A 14,189-nucleotide genomic window follows, 5' to 3' on the forward strand; every position below is an offset into this window, starting at 1 on the left:
ACAGACGCCGATATGTGGCAGCTCTGACGACAGAGGTCAGCCATTGAAGGTGAAATGAGAGCTGCAGGCGGCGCTAATCATATAAATTTTATACAATTCATCGCAGCGATGGACCCAGCCTCAGTGAAGTACAGTGGTGATGCAGGCACAGGTGTTTCGGAGCTCACCGTTCAGAGCAAATTGCTGAACATTTGGGATGGCAACGGACCATTCTTACATGTTCTCTTTTTGAACCAATCTATGATGCCGTGAGCATGGGACCATCAAAAGTGAACAACGGAGTAACCAAATGTGTCACCTGGTCGGATGAATAACATTACTTGTTAGAAGAGATGGATGGTCGTGTTCGGATATGCCACTATCCAGGTGAACGGTTTGTAGAAACATGCACTGCTCCATGAATGCAGGCCATTGGGGCTGATATTATGCTATACGGGCCATTCACCTCAGATTTCGTAGCACGTGTAATAGTAATCAAAGACAGCATGACAACTGTGGCGTACGTGAAAATGCAACCCTTTTTCAATCCTGATATCTTCACCGATGGCGATGGCATTTTCCAGCAGAATAACTTTCAGTCTCAGAAGGCCTGAATCGTGCTGCAGTGATTTGTGATACATCTAGTGAAATTACATTAATAAGAGAAATTGGAGCTCGTATGAAGGCATTGACAGTAAAGGTAATGACGAATAATGGTCAACGTACCCTCCGCCACGCACCATGTGGTGTCTTGCAGAGTGCGTATTTAGATGTAGATGTCTAGGACACTAAATGAAGAACAGCTGCGACGCCCATAGACGGCATATCAGCGTCCACAAACCACCGAATTACGTGACCTTAGTGGAGACGTCTGGTGCCAAATTCCTCCGGAGTCTTACCAAGGACTTGTATCCATGCCATGCTGAATAGCATTCCAAAGCTGGACAACATGATATTGAGAATGAGTTCAAAATGTTTTGGCTCGTCAGTGCACGTCAGGAAGTCTGTAGCATGTAGCTCATTGTTTTCTTATACTACAAAAGTTTTCATGATATGCGACTTACTGATCCCTTTGCCCTGATAGGGGAGTATGGAACAGCGAATACTACTGCCGTTAACAAATTACTTTGTGTCTACACATCAGGGATTGCACCGACAATTGGAGAAATCTGGGGTTACATGGGAATTAGGTCATGGTCAGGGGCTTCTTATGGTGCTTAAAGTTTGATCCCCTATTGTGGCTGACGTCCTCACAGGCCAAAGACGTGGTTTATGTTCCAAAACTGCCCAACTGTTAATACTGGTAACAGAGCTACATTTGGATAGTGACGCCATCCAAACATAGTCAAAAATGGTGAAAATCAGTGTTCCAGGGCAGGAGTGTACGAAATATCTTGTTCATGCGGTTAGATGTTCATGGGAACCACTAGACGAAAGACCAACACCCGGCTGAAGGAACTCAAGGGCAGTGGTCGACTCAGCAACACGAATAAATCAGCAGCATATGAACAAGCACCGGAACGCAGGAACACCCAGCTTAGAATCTCAGATGCTAAATTTTTGTTGGTTCCAATCGTTACTAAGCTATGATTGACACATGCGCGGCTCGTGTTCATGCCGTTTATTGCTTGGCGTCTTGTCACTTCTGATTCGATTTACTGGCGTCACTAAGTTGCTGGCTTTCCTGCACGTGAGTGGCAGCAGCAGCGCTTATCGATATGAGTACTGTGGTACTATCTTTGGAGCGATTGCTAGTATTTCCCGGTCGCTTTGTGTGGAGTGGGGAGTTGCGAACGGACATCAGGTCGGTTGGGGGCACAGCAGCGAGCAGGTCCGAGCAGCGCGTCGGCAAGCCGGGGCCGGTGTGGGCGTGCTGCCACTGCCAGATCGAGGAGGCGCAGCTGCGAGAGCGACGACTTCGTTGCACACCGAACCTTGGATGTTTAAGTTGAGTGAAGAGTTTACTACTAATGCAACCTCGACTATTCTGAGATCTCGCCTTTGGTCGGCGGGTTGTTGCACCCAGGGCCACTGAGCCTGTCGGCAATGAGTGAATTGTTTTGAGGCAGTGAAATTTTGCAACTGACTTTTTATATTTGTTATTCATCATTAAATTTAGAATTATTCTTACTAATGACGTGCAACCAGCGGTATTTTCTGTCTTGTGGCTGCTAACGCCCCAGTTACCTGCCCTGGAGGTTTGCGTACTTTTCTGGCAGCGTACATTTCCTCATCGTGTTGATGCTGTCAGACACGGCGTGTAGTTGGAAAGCCTCTTGTATTGTACTGTGCATTTTTTTTCGAGGCCTATCCTTTGGCCTTGGGTGTTTTCTGAAGATGTAGTGCTGTCTGTCTCTACGCCCTTGCCTAAAAATATTACATCGTTGTACCGATGATCGGACGTTAGGCGGATTAGTTAGTTGGTCGATCGGCGCTTAAGCTGCCTCTAGTTTGAATTGCCATCTTGTTACGTGAGTACAACTCTTGGCTGCCTGTCTCACCTTACCTTATGTTTGAGTTACCTTTCCAGGCCGACCCTTACAACACTTGCTGGAAACCGCTAGTCCTAATTTCTTAGGTTATGATATTTGTTTTAATGATATTTGTAATTTTCTAATCATTGTTGGTGTGGCCTCCAGCCGAGCAATAATTTCATTTCTTTGGTGATAAGGTCTCCAGCCATGTTACAGTAAGTTTTTTTTTTTTTTAAGCAAACGTGTTTCAAAGCAAGGTATTTGTTGAGGTGTGTGCTACTTGGAATTGTTTTCCTGACTTCTAACTCAGGCCTTCAGCCGTTTGTTATTTAGAAATGTTTGTGGCCTTCAGCCGAATGATAATTTCACTTCTTTATAATAAGGCCTTCAGCTGTGTTACAGTTTGTTTTAAAACGAAGTACACATCTTAATATGAGCTATTTGGAATTGTTCGGTCCTAAAACTTGTGGAATTTTTTTGTGATGAGGCCTTCAGCCGCCATGCAGTCAATTGTGTTTTTTTAAGGGATTGTTCTAAAATTTTAAATTCTTTAAATAAAGTTTACGTATTTGTTGTGCAACCGAGAGAAACTGATTACGGCCTCATCCACAATCGTAACCTTATCCTGCCTCATCCTGAGAAACCGGCTCTCAATCATGTACTGCGAGACTATAGAAATTCAAAAAACGCCTCTCTAACGCACGTCTGCGTGAACGCGCGACCTTGGTCAGGGTTCGGATGAGGTCACAGTTCTATTGTTTCCCGGTCACTATTAATAAGTTCGGTCATTTTGGCTAGCTAAACATGTTTACGTTTGAAAGTTACTTATGTCTTATAGCCTCTGACGGTGCCTCCGAAACAGAAGACGAAACTTTAAGTAAAGAAACGTAACTTAGGCCACAGCATAAATCCTATAAAACCAATGTCACCAACGATATAATGGAATATTGTGCTTAGAAATCAGAGGAAATTTTACAATGTACGAGTAACTGTAATGCCAGGGTATGATAACAGTTGTATGATAGCAGTGACGCACTCGTGTGCCTGTGTCAGTGTCTGCCGCAAGTGTCGAGCAGTGGTCCTTTCTTGTCCACAGCGCTACCACCAGCTGCGGATCAAGATCCTGGGCGACTGCTACTACTGCATCAGCGGCGCCCCTCGGGAGCGTCCTGACCACGCCGTGCTGTGTGTCCACATGGGCCTCTCCATGGTAAAGGCCATCAAGTGAGTACCGCTTTGCAATGGGACTTAATCGAGAGTCCATATTAACACTGAAATACACATCTCATGGCCGTCACTCTCCGACCCTGTGTGATGTGGTAGCAGATGTATTAGAGTCACTGAAATGAAATGAATGGATCGATGGTATCGAAATCAGTAAAGATGCAGCAGCCGGGACTTGAACAGAAAATTTTGGCTTGTCATGAGATATCCTTTGCATTACAGGTTCAGTATTTTAGAACGCTTTTTACTGGTATCACTTTTCGTCATTTTATCTCAACTTGTTTCATCCTCATTGACTCCATGCATTTCATTTCAGTCAACTTAACATGTACATTCCCTCTGGCTGGGTTAGACACGGTCATCCACCAGATTCCTCCATCCAGTTATTCTGTTCCCACATACCCTGTCACAGAACCTCTGGTTTTAGTGTTCAGATGTCATGTATAGAAGAAACTTCAGCGACAATAAAGTTTGAGTAACGTCTGGTGCCGTACTGATAGTCAATTTAGAAACAAAAAAGTCATTTCCTTGAAATCTCCCTGACTGATAACGCAAACATTGATCAATTCGTGTGGTAGAGTAGCATAGGAAGCCTCATTTTTTTTCTCCCATGGTGGTTTTCTACAGAGGACTAAGAGACGCGATACACTATCGGACTTTTACAATAAAAATTGTGAAGACCACAGATAAAGTTTGAAAAAGATAGAGGAATGATATAGCTGTGAAACACATTTCCTTAAGTATCGTTAGAAGATCACGTACCACCTGTTATTGTCAGTCATTAGATTTGTGTTATTTCGAAAATTAATGGTGACTTTATGGAGTGCTGTGTGCACAACGACCTTATATGTTAAATTAAAAGGAAAGTCAGCGTTGGCCGTAATATTGATGTTTTATTGATGGCAGAATCGATTTTCAATCACATAGTGATCATCGTCAGTGCTGATATGTACAAATTAAACTCATACACTGGTATCAAGTTATCAATAACCAAAACTGAGAAGCGATCATAATAACTATTGTGATCGCTTCTCAGTTTTGGTTATTGATAACTTGATACCAGTGTCTGAGTTTAATTTGTACATATCAGCACTGAAGATGATCACTATGTGATTGAAAATCGATTCTGCCATCAATAAAACATTAATATTACGGCCAACGCTGACCTTCCTTTTAATTCTAATTTCGAAAATTGATAAGAATGTGGACATTTTACCAAGCAAAGAAAAAATCTAATATAAAACTGTGCGCTGAGAAGGCAAAACTAGTGACAATTCATATTGAAGATCTGGGTAAAGACGTGTTCAAATAGTCATTCTTTTTTTGGATGATTGTTTACTAGAAACAGATCATGTATGCACTGAGAACATTGCACTTCAAGAAAAATTCTCCTTCTGAGCACAGTGAAAGGTTTTTGTTTGGATATGGTGTTCTCACTACCCATCCTTTCTGTATCCCAATTCCAACACCCCACTCCAGTCTAACCCTCTATAGGTTTCATGATCCCTCAGTCAAGTAAAAAGCCAGTGAACAAGGCGTTGCGCAGTGGGCAATAAAAAGGGTGTATGTAGTGAAATGTATGAATGTGTCCATGTGACCAACTATCCATTCTAAACATGTATTGTGTGGCTCTAGGGTTATCGGAAAACCAATAGAAACACGAAAAGGACAGAAAAATTGAAGTAAGTGACAAATCACAACCATTTATTTGTAAATAGTTATACAGTTTAAATGTGCTGCCAGGAAACGCTACAGTTCTTCTAACAAAATGTGTACAATTAAATAATTTTTTTGCATATTATAAACCTCTGATGATGCCTAGTATGACAAGGAAAAACATGTTTGGCTTAACACAAAGTGAAACACGTTACACTTGCGTATTTTTGTGCGAACTGCTCCGTCCTTTTACGATTCTAACATTGCGTTTTTTTAATTCTCTAGAAGGCTGCAGCCAAGACTTCTAGATAAGGTCTAGAAACGTCTTATATACTGGTTCCTTCAAAGAAGCATTGATCTACGCCAAGATCCTCCTAACAAATCTGTCCTCCAGGCAAATTCCATACTAACTTTACAACACGTTAATTGTCCATTATAATTATCCGGGCTGTTATGCCGTGGTCGGTTGATTAATTCTGTGTCGATTCCCAACGTTTCGTCTCCGACTGCGGGAGACATCTTCAAGGGGGTCCGTAGCTCAATGGAAGGTCCAACACACCCACTGGCTCGCTACTGACTGCCGCTAAATTCCGTGTCCGCGCGCTCCCACGCCGCGACGTGACGTCACGTGTTTTGAAAACGTCAGTGCAATTGGCCGCTGCCCGTCGCCGTCGATCGCCGTTGCCATCACCCAATAGTGGACGGATGGTACACATCTTCTCTAACACCGGCATCCATATACCGTTTAACTTCACACCTTCCTCCTTTAGGTTGAAATTATTTGGGTGTTTAGCGATTTCGATTGCCTCCCTGTAGAGCCTTTCGTAATATCCGCTTGTGGCCGCTGGTACTTGCGTCTCCTCGAAACGAATATTGTGGTTCCCTGGCTGGAAAGCATGCTCCGCAACAGCTGATCGTTCCGTTTCTCCTCTTCTACAATTTCCGTTATGCTCTTCCAAACGTTTAGAAACAGTTCTTTCAGTGGTACCCACATAAACATCACCACAGCTGCATGGGATCCTATACACTCCAGCTTTTTCCAGTGGTTTGCGAACGTCCTTGGCAGGCTTAAGGTATTCCTGTAGCTTCCTGGTGGTCTTGTAAATTACGGTAATATTCCGCTTCGTCAAGATCCTCCCTATTCTTTCAGTCACATTTTTAACAAACGGCAGGAAAACCTTAGATTTTGCAGTAGCCTGTACGTCAGTATGATTTCTGCGTGGCTGCCTCAACGCTCGTTTTATTTCGGCGGACGAATATCCGTTCTTCATTTGTGCATTGTGGAGATGTTCTATCTCAGCGTCGAGCAACTCAGGTTCACAAATATTTCTAGCTTTGTCCGCTAACGTCTTGATAACACCCCGCTTCTGTTGTGGGTGGTGGTTCGAATCCCGGTGCAAATAACGGCCCGTGTGCGTGGGTTTGCGGTATACTGAGTGGCCCAAACTACGATTTCGTTTCTAAAAACAAGAACATCCGTCTACCTCCTCCTCCATTGTAAACTGAATTCTCGAGTTTATACTGTTCAGATGTTTCGTGGAACAGGCTTAGTTCCTCCCTACCATGTCTCCACAGCACAAACGTGTCATCCATGTATCGGAACCATACATTTGGTTTTTTGCTGGCAGTACTTAAGGCCTGTTCTTCGAATTTATCCATAAAGAAGTTTGCAATTACGGGACTTAGGGGGCTTCCCATAGCCACGCCATCAGTTTGCTCATAAAACTGTTCATTCCACTTGAAGTATGTGGTCGTCAAACAGCACTTAAACAGTTCTGAAATATCGGCAGGAAAAATTCGGTCCAGCTGTTCCAATACATCATTAAGTGGAACCTTGGTAAACAGCGATACCACATCGAAGCTGACCAATATGTCCTCCGGCTGGACCACTATGCCATTCAATCTGCTGATGAAAAGTGTCGAATTCTTTATATAAGAGTCCGAACGGCCCACATGTGGTTTTAGCAGCGTAGTCAAAAACTTGGCTAACGAGTAGGTGGGCGAACCAATGGCACTTAGTATCGGTCTTAACGGCACATTTTCTTTATGAATTTTGGGGAATCCATAAAGCCTCGGTGGTAGCGCAACCGAATTGCAGAGACCTTTCTGTACACTCTCTTCAATGGAGGACTTTTTTATTAACCGCGACACAGTTCTGAGAACGCTGTTAGTGGGATCCTTATTCAGCTTCCTATATGCTTACGGATCCAGTAGGTCAGTAATTTTACTCCGATAGTCGGCCACATCCATAACCACCGTTGCGCTTCCTTTGTCAGCTGGGAGAACCAAAATACCATCGTCGTCATTCAGGAGTTTTAAAGCTCTTCTCTCACCCACAGTTATATTACTTTTCGGCGGTTTTGCATTGGCTAATATTCTTACTGTTTCTATACGGATTTCTTCAGCTGTTACAGAATCCACACTGCGAATTCCTGCTTCTACACTGGCTATAATTTCTTCCGTGGGCACAAAACGCGGACTAACAGCAAAATTTCCTCCCTTGGCAAGCACAGATGTCTCATCGTCAGATAACGAACGTTTGGACAAATTGATAACGGTCCGGGAAACGTCTAAATGCCGAACAGTCTGATTAGGTAGCAAATTATCAAACTTCTTCTTCTGTCTACTAGACGTTGTCAACATACGCTTCCCCATGGTATCATACAGTAGTCTATCAATTTCATCCCAGTCACCGCTTCACAGTTTATTACTGATCGTAATATGGAGAGACATTAACTTACAGTTTGTGCTTGCCAAGTTCCGTCAGGTCTGCTGAATGCGCTCTCGTACTAAGGCCTCCTCAGTCCGTTTGAAAATGCGTTGTGCCTTTCCCGAGTAGAACAGTCGCTTTATCTTCAGAAACATCGGTATAACGCCGACGGCTCTGCAACGAGACAGGAAAGTGAGGGAACACAAAAGCTGCACTCTCTTCCTCTGGAGTCCTTCCAGGTGTCGCACTTCTCTTGACATCTCCTCCCCGTAGAGGCGTCTGATAGTAAAATGTAGATTTTCACGGCCGGAAATATCATGTCCATTATAATTATCCGGGCTGTTATGCCGTGGTCGGATGATGAGAAGTCGGTTGAGAAGTGCGACTTCTGTAAATTAGAAGTTAGGAGAGAGTTGCTTCCGAGGCGGCGAGGTGAGCGGAGCTGTGCTCAACGCCGCCCCCTGATGAACACCGACAAGGTAATGAACGCACGCGATGCCGCATAACAGCGCATAAAGCTTCACTCAGAACTGCAGAAGTCTCATCCGTTTCACCCCCTTTTTGCGTAATACTAGTGTCGATCGTCAATTAAAGCTCATGGTGTTCACATTTGCCACTTGAAGTAAAAATCTGAAACGCGATGATTTTTCTGTTATATAGTTATTGAGAAGCCACATCAGCCACTGTAATTTACGACAAGTTAGACAAGTATTTAGAGATAATTGAGGGTCACTGTAGACCATTTTGATAGTTTTCTCTTTTGCGAAACTTAATTTAAACCTAGATTATAGATGTGATATGGCATAGGTCATCCTTCGATCCATTGTAGAACCTGAAAACCCATTCAGGGAATATTCGTTCACATTTTTGTTGAACGCAGTTGGTTTTTACCATCCTGTATTAAAACATCTCCTTTTATCAATAGTGCAATATATAAACAATGTTTTGTGAGTAGAATAAAATTTCCAGTGGTAAAGTTAACTGCTTTTTCGACGTTATTTTACCAGCTAACTAAAAATAGGAAAGCCTTGAACCCCTTCCACTAAATTTAGTTAGTATTAAGATTCTTTTACAGGGAATGCAGTGGAGCTGACGCTGAAATCATTAAGTATTTGGTTATATCACCGCTACTCTCACTGAACTCTTCTGAACTCTACATGTCATGTGTGGTCTGACGTCTCCTTACCAGCAACAGGTCCCAGGTTCAAACTAGTCAATTCCCTAAAAAACACGCTCAGAGCGTCGTTGTGCGAAAGTGGTAGGGAGACACGATATAGAACAAACAGACACCACGCAGAATGTTAGAAAACTAACAGTCGAAATTGAAGTTCTTTTTATGCAGGTGGTGGCCGGTATCGATTACAATTGAAACGTCCCCTGCCCAACACTACAATGGCAGACAACAATGCAAACTAGCCACAGACTGCACACAGCACAGCCAGTGATTTTCATACAGAGCGCTATGTGGCGTTACCAATAAAAAAAACCTATACAGTCTACTTACACAATGATCATCATCAAACTAAGATACTGAAATACAATAATACAAAAATTGGCCATAGTAGAGGATGACATACTATTAGCAACATCGACTCTCAAGCATAAAACGTAACATACAGCGGCACATGTGATCTGAGTAAAAATTTTAGGTTTTTTACTAATGTCGTTTTATGCTTATGACTTAATTTTACTAGCAGTATTTCATGCCCCATTTTCGTATTACTTATTTCAGAATCTTCTTCTGATTATGGTTATTCTAACAGAACTGGTTATCATCAGTAGAAACAAAAATCACTGCGATTTGAAATATTACTTTTCAGTCTTATGTTAAACAGGTTTGAATACTGAGAATTCTGAGACGACCAGGGATTAATTTCGGAGTAATTCACAAATTCTACAAAAACGACAATCAGTGGACAATATGAAAAGACAATTTCATACAAAGTAAATTATATTGCAAGCTTTGGTTCATTCACTGTCGCTATTAAACACTAGAAATACTATGAAGGTGCTGAAAGAAAAATATCCCGTAGTAACAATTGTGGAGGGGGAATACACATATTGGACTATAAAAAGTTCAGGGAAGACAGGAAAGGTCAAATGCAATAATATGAGGTAAGGAAACCTGGTCCAAAACGACTAAGTCAAAAATACTGAAGCCAAAGGGGTTGTGGGATGATCATGCCAATGGAATCCAAGATTTTGGGACTATTCTGTGTGAAACATAATAAGCTGATTTACTATACACATACTAGGACAGCCAAAACTGGCTAAGAAGTAGGCATATATTGTGACGGTGGAACAGGAGACTCCACTAATACGCTGCAGATGGCGTGACATTTTCACTGTGAAAATCAGTCTTAATGCAAAAATCCGCATTACAACAGTCAGTTATAATTAAATGTTTCCCTGAGACATTTAAGTCTCTTTTTATTAACTACGATATTACAATAGTCAGTGTTTACATATCATGATTTGTCCCATGACGGGCCCCAAATTGCTATGGTCACTGTACTTCGGGCACCAAAATATGTGTATAGTACGGAAAGATATTCTGCTTTAATAAAACATACAATGAGGTTTGAAATTACGGAATAGTTAATTTATATGGGGTTGTTTGTGATTAAGGGGCTTTATGACTTCACCGATCGGAGCGCCAGACTGTTAAGTACAAGTATATGCCAAATAAAACATGCTACAATGTTCATAGTATCCTGCAAGAGAAGCGAAGGCATTGTGCTTGCCTAACACAAGAGGCATTTGTTCATATGATTCCAAGCTCTCTTCTACAGTGGGGTGAGGCTTAAAAAGAGTAGAGGATTACTGCCTTCAGGCAGTGAAAGACCATCGTGATATCATCTACGCCATGAGCAACAGAGTGTAGAGAGGGTAGCAGTGACGGACATTTGAAACACTACCATCAGAAAGCAGCAGAGCTAGTAAGGCGTGTCTAAAACTACAACAAAACAATCTGCACAAAGTTTTATTCTCTGAGGCAATCCAGGGATGGGCATCCATTGGTGACCCGCGAGCCTTATTTACTTACTGAAGCTGCCGGGTCACCAGATCACAGGACGCGACAGCAGCGCTCCTTGCGCATAACGTCAGGACTGTAGTGTCCGTGACTTTAGAGTTTATGGGATAATGCACCGACATAGATAGCACAACCTTCCAGAACCCCCAAGCCCCTTCCCAAAAAAGCTTCAAAGCACTCGTTTTTGAGAGTACAGTCATTTTACGTTCACCCCATCTGCAGATGCTTATGTTTATCTAAGCGTTGTGAACGTTGAGGCCGTTTTGTAGCTGCTGTCTTAAAATTACCATAGCAAAATTCGGCAACGCCGTTAGTATAGAAACGATATTCATGACACGTAAATAAATGTTAACATTCGAAGACAGGATACCAGGCAACTTCAGATGTGATCATGAGAAAATAAAAGTCTGTAACAGCAACTCGTTGCAGCCAGTCCATTATAAATTACCTCCTGTTTCAACAGTTGTAGTGTTCTTATACGTCCGCAACGCACAAGAATTATTTATTAACGTTAATACGAGAAAAAGTAAAAAAACAAAATACGGCAATGAAGTAGGCATTCCCAGTCAACAAACAAAAGGAGTAAGTTTTCGAATTACTTCGGCAGGCCGGATTAAAACCAATCGCGGTCTTAATTGCGCCCGCGGTCCTCCGGCTGCTCGGTCGTGTTCTGATCGAACAGCTCTATCTCGAAAAGCTTCCACTCGTCATTGCTGTTCCTTAAGCGTGGCTTACTCTCAATGATTCGTCCCTTGCACATACTCCACATAATAGGGTGTGGCGCTACAAAGTTGTTGCTTGCACCGCGTCATTTTCGTGAATCTTCATTTGCCCATCGAACGTATTCCACGAAAATAACTTGGGATTAGAATTACTATGGTTAGCTGGCATATCCTTCTGGACACGGGAAACAGACTTTTACGACCGCCAAGTTCCCATCTAGAAGATATTTTCTTGCGGCGTTGTTGGTACAGTCGTTTCACCCTGCCTCGATGTTTCTATGTGGGTTAGTCTACGGGTGTGCGGGGATTAGTACACAGGTTCTAGTAAGATCACTGACGCTAACCACCGTCGGGCGTAGCCAATAGTTGGATGGGTGACCATGGAGGTATGCTGAGAGCGGTTACAATTTTCCCCTTCATCTTTACGGTAGCGGGGACTGGATGGATGGTGTCGAAAGTCTCTGATCGCTACTCTTTGTGCCAAATGTTCTGGATTCAGTTCAAAATTTCTCCACAGTGTCTCATGAAGTGAGGGCTTGCCACACAGATGATGGTCAGCCGTTCGTCGTTTGGGGTCGTTAATCCAGGCGGCGCCTTTCGTGCTCTTCGAGAGGAGTAACCTATGCGTCGGCACCGAGTTTCACCCTCTCCATACTCTCAGTGTATCCAACTCGAAGTTGATAATACGCTACACATGCACCCATTACCGTCACTTATACTTAACAGATAAAATTAGGCACTAAGCTCTCATACTTAGCAAAAGATAAGGAAAAAAATTCCAACTAGGCGGCTGAACGTGGTTCATGGTGTGGGTTCCTGTAGTCATGTCCTAGTTCATGAACCACGTGCAACGTATGAGTGGCCAAGTAAGTGGTCCCGACAGTCGGGATACCAGTTACTTTGGAATAAGGCTGGGCATCTCGGACATATTCTGAGTTGTGGTTACCTTTGTGCTCATACGGCAAAGATACCAAATCCACCGGTTAGTCCCTCAACCGTTAGGGGTAAAACTCAATGGGACTCGGGGCAAGTAAGGCTAGCAACCTGCTTCCCTGGTACTTTAAATATGATGCTGGCAACAATCAGAGCAAAATGCCTCGGACCTTTGGAGATGACGGAGTCCCACCTCTAACTGGCAAACCAGGGACTCCTAAGATACGACTCGGCAAACAAATGGTAATGAGATGGGGAGCTATTAATATCAATGGGGGCTACTCTGGGAAGAAGGTAGAGCTGGCAGAGGGTGCAAGTAAGATGGGGCTGGATGTTTTAGCTGTTAGTGACATTCGGGTAAGGGGTGAGAAAGAAGAAAAAGTGGGACAATACAAGGTCTACTTGTCAGGAGTCAAAGCAGGAATAGCACAATGGGGTGTAGGGCTTTACATCAGGAAAGAAATGGAACCCAGCGTAGTTGCAATAAGGTATGTAAACGAACGACTGATGTGGATAGATTTGACAGTGTCTAGCAAGAAAATTAGGATTGTGTCAGTATATTCACATTGTGAAGGGACAGATCAAGATAAGATGGATAGTTTTTATGATGCACTCAGTGATGTAGTTGTTAGAGTAAAGGACAAGGACAGTGTTCTGCTCATGGGTGATTTTAATGCCAGGATTGGAAATCGAACTGAAGGGTATGAAAAGGTTATGGGTAAATTTGTAGAGGATATGGATGCCAACAGGAACGGGAAACAACTCCTGGATTTCTGTGCCAGTATGGGCTTAGTAATCACAAACTCCTTTTTTAAACATAAGAACATTCACCGGTATACTTGGGAAGGCAGGGGAACCAGATCTGTCATTGACTATATAATAACAGATCAGGAATTCAGGAAGGCTGTGAGGGACACACGTGTATTCAGGGGATTCTTTGATGACACTGATCATTATTTAATCTGCAGCGAAATTGATATTGTAAGGGCGAACGTGCAGGAGGCCAAGTCCATATGTAGGAGGATAAGAGTGGAGAAACTTCAGGATAAGGAAATCAGGCACAAGTACATAACAATGATCTCAGAAAGGTACCAGTTAGTTGAATGTAGTCAATTACAGTCACTGGAAAAGGAATGGACAAGGTACAGGGACACAGTACTAGAAGTGGCTAAAGAATGTCTTGGAACAGTAGTGTGTAAAGGTAGGATGAAGCAAACAGCTTGGTGGATTGACACAGTCAAGGCAGCCTGTAAAAGGAAAAAGAAGGTGTATCAAAAATGGCTACATACGAGAACTCAGGTAGACAGAGAAAGTTATGTTGAAGAAAGAAACAAAGGCAAACAAATAATTGCAGCATCCAAGAAGAAATCTTGGGAAGACTTTGGAAACAGGTTGGAGACTTCGGGTCAAGCTGCTGGAAAACCATTCCGGAGTGTAATTAGCAGTCTTCGAAAGGG

The 14,189-nt window shown here is 42.9% G+C and overlaps 1 protein-coding gene across 1 annotated transcript in view; it reads left to right on the top strand.

Annotated features, from left to right (window-relative positions):
- The window catches only part of LOC124775800 (adenylate cyclase type 3), a 458,110-nt gene that overhangs the window by 118,742 nt on the left and 325,179 nt on the right, over positions 1-14,189 (top strand). Inside the window, exon 4 of the mRNA XM_047250630.1 lies at positions 3,550-3,677. Within this exon, the coding sequence (XP_047106586.1) occupies positions 3,550-3,677 (128 nt within the window). The remainder of the gene's footprint in view (positions 1-3,549; positions 3,678-14,189) is intronic.

The sequence above is a fragment of the Schistocerca piceifrons genome, chromosome 2, assembly GCF_021461385.2.
Source record: "Schistocerca piceifrons isolate TAMUIC-IGC-003096 chromosome 2, iqSchPice1.1, whole genome shotgun sequence".
In the NCBI taxonomy this organism is placed as follows: Eukaryota; Metazoa; Arthropoda; class Insecta; order Orthoptera; family Acrididae; genus Schistocerca; species Schistocerca piceifrons.